An 11,632-nucleotide genomic window follows, 5' to 3' on the forward strand; every position below is an offset into this window, starting at 1 on the left:
TCTGGTAACTCTTAACTGCATTGCTGCCTCGAGGCTCTGGAGGGGATTATCTGCCTCACAAGCTTTACAAGGTTGAAGGCTTTGTCTGAGAATGCAGAAGTGTCTTACAAAAAAACCCCAATGACTAAATTTACCACTTCCTCTGGAACCAGAGTTGCTTCATACACTGCTCGTCTCGGCTCTGAGTGATTGAAAAGGGAGGGTGGGAAATCAGCTCACCAAGCTGATGGCTGCTGCTGTTCCACTGCAAGAGCACCCTGTCCACCACAGAGCTGGGGCATTTTCAGGTGCAGTGTTGGTTGTGTGCAGAGAATTGACTGGTTTTCCTGTTCCTTCTGGTCGCCTGGTGTCTCCCACCTCCCTCCCCTGGCAGTCAAGCGTGGCTTTGCAGTTTCCTGTCCCTTCTAAACATAAAATAATGACTGATTAACCTTGTCATCTTGCAGCCTGGTGACCTGATGTGTACAGTGACTTGTGGTGAGGTTGGCTTTATCAGCTAAACTCCATCAGTGCTGATGGAATTAAGTGTCTTCTGGATCAAAGTGACCCTGCCTGCCTTGGTGGATAGACAGAGGAGCATGGATTTGGCTTTGTCCATCTCTGTATGTACTAGAGATGCTTGTATCTCACAGACAGTAATGATTTTGTTTCAAAAGTCACTTCTTGAAAGCATGGTGGTTTATTTCCACTTAACATAAAAGGAGGGGGGGGGAAAAATCATTTAATGAGAGAGGGGAGAAAATGGATCTCTAAATGTTTATGCTTTGTTCTTTATTCTGTGTGGAAAAGCTGGAGAAGGTTAAAATGAGCCCATTTGCTCCAAAAAGTCAACAAACTGAGGTGTGATGAAACTGCTGTGTGAGAGAAACACATGTGCTACAAGCCTGACATTAAGAACAGGTTAAAACCACCCCACGTGCAGGGGCAGGGACAAGCTCTGTGTCTTGTGCACTGCCCCACAGTGAAGAACAGTGGCTCTGGCTCTCCAGGCCATGGCTCTGCTCAGGGAGGACATTCTGCTGCCACCCCTGTCTCTGACACTGTCCTTTGTGTCCTGTGGGGGTGAAAATTCACTGGTGTATTTAGCTAACCACAGCACCAGGCTTCTTGGCACGGGCTTGTGTGTGCTTGGGTTAGTGGTGCCTCTGAAAGCAACTCACAGCTCGTGGTTGCAGTCTTAATTACAGGATAGCTGCTGCCTGCCTGTGCTCAGCGTTAACACTGCAGCTAACAGACTGTTGGGAGCAAGGAATGGAGCTTGGCACAAGCAGGGATGCTCACTGGAGCTGCCTGAAAGTCTCCCCAGCCTCTAAATGAAAAGGAGCTGCTGCTTTTCATCCCCCTTGTCCCACCTCTAAAGAAAAACCCAGCAAAAAGCTGTTTTGGTGTCCCCAGCATCTTTGCAGCGGGATAGTTCTGCGGGAGACCTCAGTGTTACAAGACGTGGATGCAGGAGGATCTTTGTGGAAAACAGAGGTAAAAGCAGGTGAAGGATTTAAGCCAAGCCTTGAGTTGGATCTGGCAAGAGACCCAGCAGGGCTGAGCCTTCATCCCTACCACAGCACTGGCTTATTCCCACATGGGCTGTCGGAGGCAGCTCCTGTGCTCATTAGTGCCGGCTCAGACTGGAGCCGCAGTGGGAGCCATGAGGGAATGCGATGGCTCAGCAGGCAGCGCTGGGCTGAGGCTCTCCTCTCCCTTGTAGGAACATACCCCAGTTCCTGCTGCAGAAGTTAAACTGGTCACCATTGATTCACATCCCTGCCTGGAAGGGAGCTGATGTCAAGGAATGAGCAGATGGTCTCTTGTCCTGCATCTTCCCATCCCACATGGATGAGATCTGCTGGTCTTGGTGCAGAAGGCAGGGGTTGGATACCGGGGAAGCCTGAAGCCTCCTGGTGAGGAGCAGAGGCAGAGCAGCTCGTGGCCAAAGGAGGACTGAAGAAAACGTGCAGGCAGCAGGAAAAGCTTCCAAAAGCCACTTTCAGCCCTGTGGGAGCTGCATCCCTTCTGCTGCATTTGGGGAGCACTGGGTGCTGCAGTCACTGCTGGAGGCTGGGGCAGCTCATTGCTTCCGGGAGGGACTCTTCCCTGTGTGGGGATTCACTCCGAGCCATAGAGAGCCACCAGCCTCCGGGGACATCTCGGGATCTCCACGTGTGTCTGCTGGGATCACAGCAACGTGTGTGAAGGGAAGCATGGCTAATGGACCTGAGGACCAAAGAGCGATGAGCTGCCTGCTCAGTGCCACCCCCATTGCCCTTATCTACAGCTGGCCCCTCGTGTGGGGGTTGATTCTGCAGCTCGAGAAATCCAAGGATATTTTATCCATGTCCTGCAGCTGAGAAGCCCCATCAGGGCTCTGCTCTCCCTGGAGGAGTCCTCAGTGTGCTGCTGTCCTGCTTCTGCAGTGTTACCTGGTAGGAGACGGGATGGGTGCATCCCTCCGTGTGTGACTCTGGCTCGCAGCAGCGGGGTGAGAAGCTGAATCCCATCTCTCCCATCGCTTCCAGCAGGAGCTGAGCTCCTGGGAGTTACCCTGGGAATGGGGTAAAATCAGTTGTTCTGCAGCAGGAAGGACGGGAACAGAAGGGTGCACACATGGTGTGTGGGGTGAGCAGAGCTGTGACTGCACCCAGCCTGCGCTTGGGTCCCAGCGGGCTCAGTGGGATGCAGGAACCAGCAGTTGCTGCCCAGGGCGTCCAGATCCAGGCACCGCAGGGTCCTTCCAAGCTGTGAATCCCCCTGGATGCGGGAGGCGATGCCAAAGGATGTCTCACCCCGGGTGGGCTCCCACTGCAGCTCCCCCTGCTCCCTTCTCATCCCAACCCCACCACGCATCGGGGACCCAGGGTGGCGGGCGAGCAACCCTCCCGCTGCCATAGGGAGAGAACAGGGATCCTTCCCTGGAGCAGCGGGTGCTGCCGGGAGCATCCCGGCCCATCCACGTGCGGCGATGGGGAGAGGCCTGGCTGCGGCAGGCAGGGGCAGGGCGGCCGCCCAGCTTCGCGCTCCCCCAACGCCTACGTAAGGAAGTGGTTGCATTGCTCGGAGAGGAAAAGGGAAGTCGGGGCAGCCAACGGCTCCCGCCGCCCGCTCGGGGCTGCGTTCGTGTCGACTGCCCAGAGTCCATGAACTAAGCCCTGCCCGGCAAGGTAAGGAGCAGAGAGGCAGCTCCGACACCCCACCGAGGGGCTGCCGCTGTCCTGTGGGGGCTGTGGGTCACCTCTGCTGGTGCTCGCACCCTGCTCGAGGGGAGACGGGGACCCTTTGGTGGGGTTCCAGGGGGGTGCAGGCGGCGCTTTGGTGCTCTGGGAGTTTTGCTGTTGCTTGGTTTGGGCTTTTTTCCCCCGGTTTCGCAGCAAGTTTCAGTTTTATTCTCTTGCCCGAGGGTGTGGGGTGTTGGAAAGGGTCCCCCATGGGGGTCCCACAAGGGTTGATGCTGAGCCAGAGCTGACTGCAGTCTGTCCTCTCCTCCATGGGCATCAGTCGCCTCCTGCTTTGCCCAGTGTGAGGAAGAGGAGGGTCAGAGCTGCCCTCCATCTGCCCTGGGACGGCGACGTCCCCCCAAGGGCCAGGCTGGCTCCTGGGGTACCCCTCACCAACACTGGGGAGCGAGGGCAGTGATGGGATGGTGATGTCCCCCCCAGGCAGGCTGACAGGAGCAGGGGGGCTCCCGGCGGTCAGTGCTGGGGTCTTGGTGGTGCAGGAGGACAGGGCCACCGCGGTGACCAGGGACAGCTTTATGGGGTCCTGGTGGGACCATCACTATGTCCCTGTGCTGGTGGGTACAAACCAGGCTCAGCAAGATCCAAAGGGCAGCTCCTCTGGTGCACGGCTTCCTCCTGGGACTGGGAGGAGCCCCCGGCGCTGGCTCCGGCCAAGGGCTGGTGTTATCTCCTCCAAGGATGTTTCCAAGCTGCTCAGGGCGATAACGTTGCTGCATCGGGTCCCGATCCCGCCCTGTCTGCCCTCTGAAATACCCATTTCCTTCCCTTGGGAGCCTCCGTGTCCAGCAGGAGATGGCCACGGCCCCTCCGATGCTCTTCCCTGCTGGGGAAGGGGGTGCTGAGCTCCCTGTGAGCAGGGAACTGGCCATAACCCGGCTGCTGGGGAAGTGAGACACAAACCACCGCAGGGAGCGGTTGGAGCTTGAACGGCCCTTTAGCTCTGACCGCAGCGCTGGGGATGGCTTTTGCTCCCTGACATGATGGTGCCAACATCCCTTTGGGAGCTGGCATGGAATGGGTGAGCAGCAAAACACCCCAGGGAAGAGGCTCCGGGCATCCAAACCACCATCCAAAAGGAAAGCATCACTTTTGTCTTATCAAATATTGAAGGTGGAAAGTGCTGCAGATGGAGTCCTGCCTCCATCCCTCCTCCCTGGGAGCTGTTGCAGCCAGTTCCCATTTCAGATCCTTTCCTGCTCCTGGTCTATTCCAACGCCAACAGCAGCATCCCTGCTCGCTGGTGGTTCAGTTCAGCACTCGTGGTGCTGCTCTGGTGCAGGGCTCATGGTGGCAGCAGCTTTGTACCCTCCTGGTACAAAGGGTACCAAAGGCATCTCCCTGCTCAGCCGCAAGCCCTTGGCTGGGGATGGGTGTTTCAGAGGTTTGGCCATGGGGTGTGTGAGAGCAGGGTTGTGCTGTGCATCCACGTTGGGATTCCTTCATGTGGAGGTGATGGAGCTCCAGGCTGAGAGAGCTGGGCTGGGTCAGCCTGGAGAAGAGAAGGCTCCTTAAGGGGAGACCTTAGAGCAGCTCCAGTGCCTAAAGGGGCTACAGGAAACCTGGAGAGGGGCTTTGGACAAGGGCCTGTAGGGACAGGCCAAGGGGAATGGCTTTAACCTGCCAGAGGGGAGACTGAGATGAGCTCTGAGGCAGAAGCTCTTCCCTGTGAGGGTGCTGAGGCGCTGGCACAGACTTTTCCCAGAGAAGCTGTGGCTGCCCCATCCCTGGCAGTGTTCAAGGCCAGGTTGGACACAGGGGCTTGGAGCAACCTGCTCTAGTGGAAGGTGTCCCTGCCCGTGGCAGGGGGTTGGAACTGGAAGAGCTTTAAGGTCCCTTCAACCCAAACCAGGCTGGGGTTCTGTGGAGCTCCATGGATTTTCTTTTTGCTGAGGGACACAGATTCCTTAGGAGGGACTTTTTCCTTCCCCTGCACTGTTTTAGCTGCCAAAGAAAACGGGCAGCTTTCAGGGAGTTCCCAAAATAGCCGAGAGGCAAATTGTGAGTAATCCCCATCCGTGTCACACCCTGGTGAGGTGTTTCCCTACATCCCTGCATCCACATGGCCAAGGGGCTGCGCTGCTCCTCTGAGCCCTTCCCGGTCCCACGGCACCCGGAGGGGGTTTGTGGGGAGCTGCTCCATCCCGTGGCGCTGGTGATGGGTGCTGCGGGAGAGGTGGGAGCTCAGCCAGGGGAAGGGATTAGTCACCGGCTCAATGGGGCTGAGCACACATGGGATGGGATGGGATACCCCTTCCCTGGCAGAAGGGGGATGCAGTGGGCTGCAACAAGGGGCTAATCCCGGTGGGAGGGAATGGGGAATGCTCCATGGGGCTGGGAATACCACTAGAGGCTTGTCCCCATGGCTGGAACAGCATCTCCTGATGGCCACGGGGGTCTCTCCCCATTTCCAGCCTGCAAGCCATGGCCTACCACAGCTTCCTGCTGGAGCCCATCAGCTGCCATGCCTGGAACAAGGACCGGACCCGTAAGTACAACCAGGACACCCCATCCCAAAATCCCCAAAGCACCGGCTGTCCCGGCTGAGCATCCCCAGAGTGGGCTGGGTCGGGGGTGGGTTTGGGGAAGCAGATCCATGGCTGGATCTGGGAGCTGGGATGGCAAATGTTCTCCTGCATCCCCCCGGTCCTGCTGCTGGAGCTGAGCCTGGCGCAGGAGGTGCCAGCTCCGCGTCCAGCCCCGAGGCACCGCGGTGCTGGGAGGGACGGATGGAGCAGGGAGAGGGGAGGGAAGCAGGACAGAGCGGAGCAGAGCGGAGCCGGGTGATTCACAGCCGATGGCATTTCCCGGCCGCGGTGCAGGGATGTGGGAGAGAACAAAAAGGGCTTTATCTGCTGAGCCAGGCAGGCAGGGCTGGATGGGGCTGGATTGGGGCTGAGCACCCACAGCCAGCCCATTGCATCCCATCTCACCCCTCCAGCCCCATGGGACCTTGCTCTGCACAAGGACACTGGGCTGTGGGTCTGGGGAAGCTACTCCCTTCCCTATAGGGCCAGCTCCAGGCCAAGGCTGAGGGTGCAGATGGGGCTCAGTGGGACCCCACCGAGCCTGGAGCATGGAAGGGGCAGGTTGATGCTGGCTGGCCCCTGCTCCCAACCTAGCAGAGCCCATGACCCAGGGGAGAGCTTTGCCCCACTGCTCTTGCCCCACAGAGATCGCGCTCTGCCCCAACAACCATGAGGTCCACATCTACCGCAAGGACGGGACCAAGTGGAGCAAAGTCCATGAGCTGAAGGAGCACAACGGGCAGGTGACGGGTGAGTCCTGGATGATGGAGGGGATGGGGATGACCTGGAGCTGGTCCCAGCTCCACTTGGTTGCACTGTTGGCTTCTGGATGGGGTTTTGTGGGGTGGGTAGAGGAGAGGGAGCAGGTTGTGTCTATCTCTGCTGGTCCCGATCTAGCATGTCAGAGAAGTGGGATGGGTGGAAGTGGAGAGATGGGGAGGGATGAGATGGGATGGGATGGATGGATGGATGGATGGATGGGAAGGGATATGGACAGGTAGAAGACATGGGGTGAGATGGGTTGAGATGGAATGGAGCGGGAGGGACGGGAAAGGCTGAGGTGGGATGCGATGGATGGGAGTAATGGGGTGGGATGGGTTGAGATGGAATGGAGCGGGAGGGATGGGAAGTGCTGATGGTGGGATGCGATGATGGGGCGGGATGGAATGCTTTGGGGTGGAAGGGATGGGATGAGGTGGGATGATTTGGGGTCGATGTTGGAATAGCACAAAGAGGGACTTTGGAGCAGAGACCACCCATAGCAATGGCCTCTAGCCCCGAGTTTCCCCATGCCCACGGCTCCCCGGGGTCCATCACCCCCCTCTGCCCTCCAGGCATCGACTGGGCCCCTGAGAGCAACCGGCTGGTGACGTGCGGGACCGACCGCAACGCCTACGTGTGGACCCTGAAGGGCAACGTGTGGAAGCCCACCCTGGTCATCCTGCGCATCAACCGCGCCGCGCGCTGCGTCAAGTGGTCCCCCAAGGAGAACAAGTTCGCTGTGGGCAGCGGCTCCCGCCTCATCTCCATCTGCTACTTCGAGCAGGAGAACGACTGGTGAGGCTCTGCCGTGGGCTCAGTGGGGCTGAGCTGGGGGGGATGGAGGGAGGGAGAAATGGATGGATGGATGGATGGATGGATGGATGGATGGATGGATGGATGGATGGATGGGTGGATGGGTGGGTGGATGGATGGAGAGACAGAAGGAGAGATGGATGGAGGGAGGGAGGGAGAGATAGAAGGAGAGATGGATGGAGGGATGGAGGGAGGGAAGGAGGGAGGGATGAAGGGAAAAATAGAAGGATGGATGGATGGAGAAATAGAAAGAGAGATGAACGGAGGGATGGAGAAATAGAAGGATGGATGGAGGGATGGAGGGAGGGATGAAGGGAAAAATAGAAGGATGGATGGATGGAGAAATAGAAGGAGAGATGGAGGGAGGGAAGGAGGAAGGGATGGAGGGAGAAATGGGTGGATCGACGGAGAGATAGAAGGAGAGATGGATGGAGGGATGGAGGGATGGAGGGATGGAGAAATAGAAGGATGGATGGAGAGATGGATGGATGGAGAAATAGAAGGAGAGATGGAGGGAAGGAGGAAGGGATGGAGGGAGAAATGGATGGATGGATGGATGGATGGATGGATGCAGAGATGGAGAGATGGATGGATGGAGGAATGGAGAAATAGAAGGATGGGTGGAGGGATGGATGGAGAGATGGATGGATGGAGAAATAGAAGGAGAGATGGAGGGATGGATGGAGGCATGGAGGAAGGGAGGGAGAAATGGAAGGAGAGATAGGTGGATGGATGGACGGACGGACAGATTGGAAGTTAGGAAACTGGAGGAGGAGGAGATAGGAGAGCCAGAGAGGAGCTGCAGGAGGAGACATGTAGGGAGGCACATCCCATGCCCGAGCTGCTCCTGCAGCAGGTAGCCCAGGGCAGCTCCTGGGGTGCTTGGAGCCCTGACCACCCTCATCCAGCGCCCCAAAGCCCGGGGGGCGGGGGTCCAGCAGGGGTGATTCTCCCCCAGTGATGCCACCACCCTCCCCACAGGTGGGTTTGCAAGCACATCAAGAAGCCCATCCGCTCCACGGTGCTGAGCCTCGACTGGCACCCCAACAACGTCCTCCTGGCCGCCGGCTCCTGCGACTTCAAGTGCCGGTGAGGAGCAGGGGGGGATGGATGACCTGGGTGGGGGGCTAAGATGAGGAGACCCCAAGGATGGGTTGGGGTCCCACCTGAGCACGGCACAGAGGTGTGTGGGGCAGGCTTCACCCTGCAGGGTGCTGCTGGGCACAGGGGACACATGGGGAGGGCTGAAGGTGCCCTGGGGACCATCCGAGCATCACAGCACCTATGGGTCACCCCATGGGCTCTGCCTAAGGCAATCAAAGGGGGCAGCGATGGAGGCTCTTTCCCTTCTCCCCAGGATCTTCTCAGCCTACATCAAGGAGGTGGAGGAGCGGCCCAGCCCCACACCCTGGGGCTCTAAGATGCCCTTTGGGGAGCTGATGTTCGAGTCGAGCAGCAGCTGCGGGTGGGTGCACAGCATCTGCTTCTCGGCCAGCGGCACCCGCGTGGCCTGGGTGAGCCACGACAGCACCCTCTGCCTCGCCGATGCCAGCAAGAGGATGGCGTGAGTGGGGCTGGGGAGAGCTCGGAGGGGATGGAGGCATCTGGGCTGGGTTGGGTTGAGCAGACGTGGATGAAGGAGGCAGCGAGTGCTCTCCTTGTGGCTTCTACCTATGTGCTGAGCTGTGCCAGAGGGGTTGATGCTCACCCCCTGCTACCACCCTCATAGTGTCACCTCCCTGTGCACCGAGACCCTGCCCCTCCTCGCCGTCACCTTCATCACTGAGAACAGCCTGGTGGCCGCGGTGAGTCCGGGCTGGGGACACGGGGTGGGTGCTGCGTTGGGAGGGTGCTGAGCCTGGTTCCGCAGGGCCACGACTGCTACCCGATGCTGTTCACCTACGAGGAGAGCCAAGGTGTGCTGACCTTCGGGGGGAAGCTGGATGTGCCCAAGCAGAGCTCCCAGCGCGGCCTCACCGCCCGCGAGCGCTTCCAGAACCTGGATAAGAAAGCGAGCTCGGACACGGCCAATGCCACGCTGGACACCCTGCACAAGAACAGCATCAGGTGAGTACTTGGGGGGGTGACTGGGTCACCTCGGGGGCTGCTGGCACCCCCCCAGCATCGCCTGGCTGTGGTGCTGTCTGGCCCGGGAGCTGGGACAGCCCTGGGCATCTCCAGAGCATCCCTGCATGTGGATGGGAGAGATGGAACAGCTCTGGAGCACCCCCAGAGCATCCCTGGGTATCCTTGAGCATCCCTGCACATGGGTGGGAAAGATGGAGAGGTGCATCCCCCGGAGCTGGGACAGCCCTGGAGCATCCCTGGGTGTCTCTGAGCATCCCTGCATGGGGTTGGGGAAGATGGAGGGATCCAGCCCCAGGAGCTCTGGAGCACCCCTAGAGCATCCCTGGGTATCCTTAAACATCCCTTGGTACCTGTGAGCATCCCTACACATGGGTGGGGGAGACAGAGGGGTCCAGCCCCACTCCCACCCATGAGGGCTCAGCAGGATGTGGGGCTGACCCCCATCCACCTCTGTGTGCCCCACAGCCAGATCTCGGTGCTGGCAGGCGGGAAGGCCAACTGCTCACAGTTCTGCACCACAGGGATGGACGGCGGCATGAGCATCTGGGATGTCAAGGTGAGGTGTCCCCACAGCCCCCCCAGACCAGGAGCACCCATTGTGGAACCCCCATTAACCACAGCTCTAACTGCAGCCCCTCACCCTGCTCTGTGCAGTGGTGGGGCCCATTGTGCCCATGGGGGTCCCTCAGTGCTGGGTGGGATGTGCTTTAACCCAGGGCTGGGTGGGTGTCACAGCTCACCATCAGAGGTGGGTTGCCACCAGCCTTGCGCAGGGATCCAGCACCCTCTCCTGGCTTCAGCTTTGCCCACATGACTTGAAAAACAAGGTGAAACCAGCCGAATTTGGGATCCCAGGAACCAGCTTCCCCCCCTTTAGCTCCCCAACCACCTCCAGTCACCTTGGAAAGCAGAAAGCTGATGGCAAACACCCTCTGATTTCATTTTAGAGCCTGGAGTCGGCACTGAAGGATCTCAAGATCAAATGAAGGAGCCCTCCAGGAAGGGTGTCCCAGCTGCCAGCCTTGCCCTGCTCTGCTGCTCCTCCTGCTCTCCCCAGTGCCACACGGTGCCACCAGCCAGCCCCGGTGGCTGCTCTGCAAGAAAACAAGTCCCACTATTTTTGTTACCACCCTGCCCGATGCTGGTCATATGCTTCAAGAGAGCAAAATAAAGGAAGGATTTACCCTGTGTAATCATGGAATGGTTTGTGTTGGAAGGAAACTTAAAGCTCTTAAAGCCACGGGCAGGGACACCTTCCACTAGAGCAGGTTGCTCCAAGCCCCTGTGTCCAACCTGGCCTTGAACACTGCCAGGGATGGGGCAGCCCCAGCTTCTCTGGGCACCCTGTGCCAGCGCCTCACCCATCAGGTGTGCAATTCCCCACCCTGGGAGCCAGCTCGGAAACCTTGGGCTGCCAAACCAATCCTGCTCCTTTCCAGCCCGTCGGTGCAGGCTGCCAGGCAGCTTTGGTCAGAGCACCTTCCTCATCTCTAACTTGGGGTAGGAGCAGTCCCACCTTGCAGGCCAACAGGGAGGACAAAGCTGCTGAGGAGCCTTGAAGTGGATAAATCTGTGTTTTGGGGTTTAATTCCATGTGGCAATCAATGGGCAGGGTCACAGGTTTCACAGAGGGTATGAAATCATGTTGAAGTTGTTGGTAAGGGCTTTGGCAAAGGCAGAACAACCAGTCCCTGTGCAGGTGTGGTGGGCAGGCAGGATGCCCAACCACTCCTCCAGCATCTCCCTGTCTTAAACCAAGTGTCTCTGCAAGGGAAGTCCTACCCTGATCACCACAAGGGAAAGGACAATGTGGTTACTCCTTCCAGGATCAGCCCTCGCTGTGACAGCTCAGGTTAAACCCATCAAACCCTGCTCCTGGTGGTGCTCCTCAAAGCAGCCCAGCCCTGACCTCAACCACGGCCTGAAGGGCAGTGCTGGGGAGCAGCTCCAGGGCTCACCCCTCTATCCCTGTGCAGATGTGAGCAGGAAAGCAAGTTCCTCACCGTGGTTTGAGCAAGCAGCTCACGGCGACGTTCCTGGAGCACATCCCTCTGTCCCGGCCAAGTCCCTGCAGCCACAAGGACAGGATCACACAGAACAAGTGGCATTTGTCACCCTGCATCTCTACAAGGGTCACCTCTCTGGTGGGGACTCCAGAGCACTCTCATCTCACCTCTGGGACTGAATCTCCTCCAGTCTGGGAAGTGCTGATGT

General features: G+C 58.6%; 1 protein-coding gene across 1 annotated transcript; it reads left to right on the forward strand.

Moving 5' to 3' along the window:
• The first annotated feature begins 2,988 nt into the window (after window positions 1-2,988).
• ARPC1B (actin related protein 2/3 complex subunit 1B) lies at window positions 2,989-10,607 on the forward strand. The gene is made up of 10 exons (XM_030483321.1): window positions 2,989-3,155; window positions 5,642-5,715; window positions 6,401-6,505; window positions 7,090-7,312; window positions 8,312-8,419; window positions 8,688-8,894; window positions 9,060-9,135; window positions 9,201-9,397; window positions 9,884-9,974; window positions 10,366-10,607. The coding sequence occupies exons 2-10, from the start codon at window positions 5,652-5,654 to the stop codon at window positions 10,402-10,404; spliced, it is 1,110 nt and encodes a 369-aa protein (XP_030339181.1). The 5' UTR covers window positions 2,989-3,155; window positions 5,642-5,651; the 3' UTR covers window positions 10,405-10,607.
• Window positions 10,608-11,632: the final 1,025 nt, after the last annotated feature.

The sequence above is a fragment of the Strigops habroptila genome, chromosome 4 (genome assembly GCF_004027225.2).
Source record: "Strigops habroptila isolate Jane chromosome 4, bStrHab1.2.pri, whole genome shotgun sequence".
NCBI lineage: Eukaryota > Metazoa > Chordata > Aves > Psittaciformes > Psittacidae > Strigops > Strigops habroptila.

Excerpts from the sequence above, each read along its gene's own strand:
- ARPC1B (XM_030483321.1), top strand. The coding sequence starts at position 5,652 with ATGGCCTACCACAGCTTCCTGCTGGAGCCCATCAGCTGCCATGCCTGG. Across the intron at positions 6,506-7,089 it reads GCACAACGGGCAGGTGACGG|GCATCGACTGGGCCCCTGAG; the intron begins GTGAGTCCTGGA and ends TCTGCCCTCCAG. Across the intron at positions 9,975-10,365 it reads TGAGCATCTGGGATGTCAAG|AGCCTGGAGTCGGCACTGAA; the intron begins GTGAGGTGTCCC and ends ATTTCATTTTAG.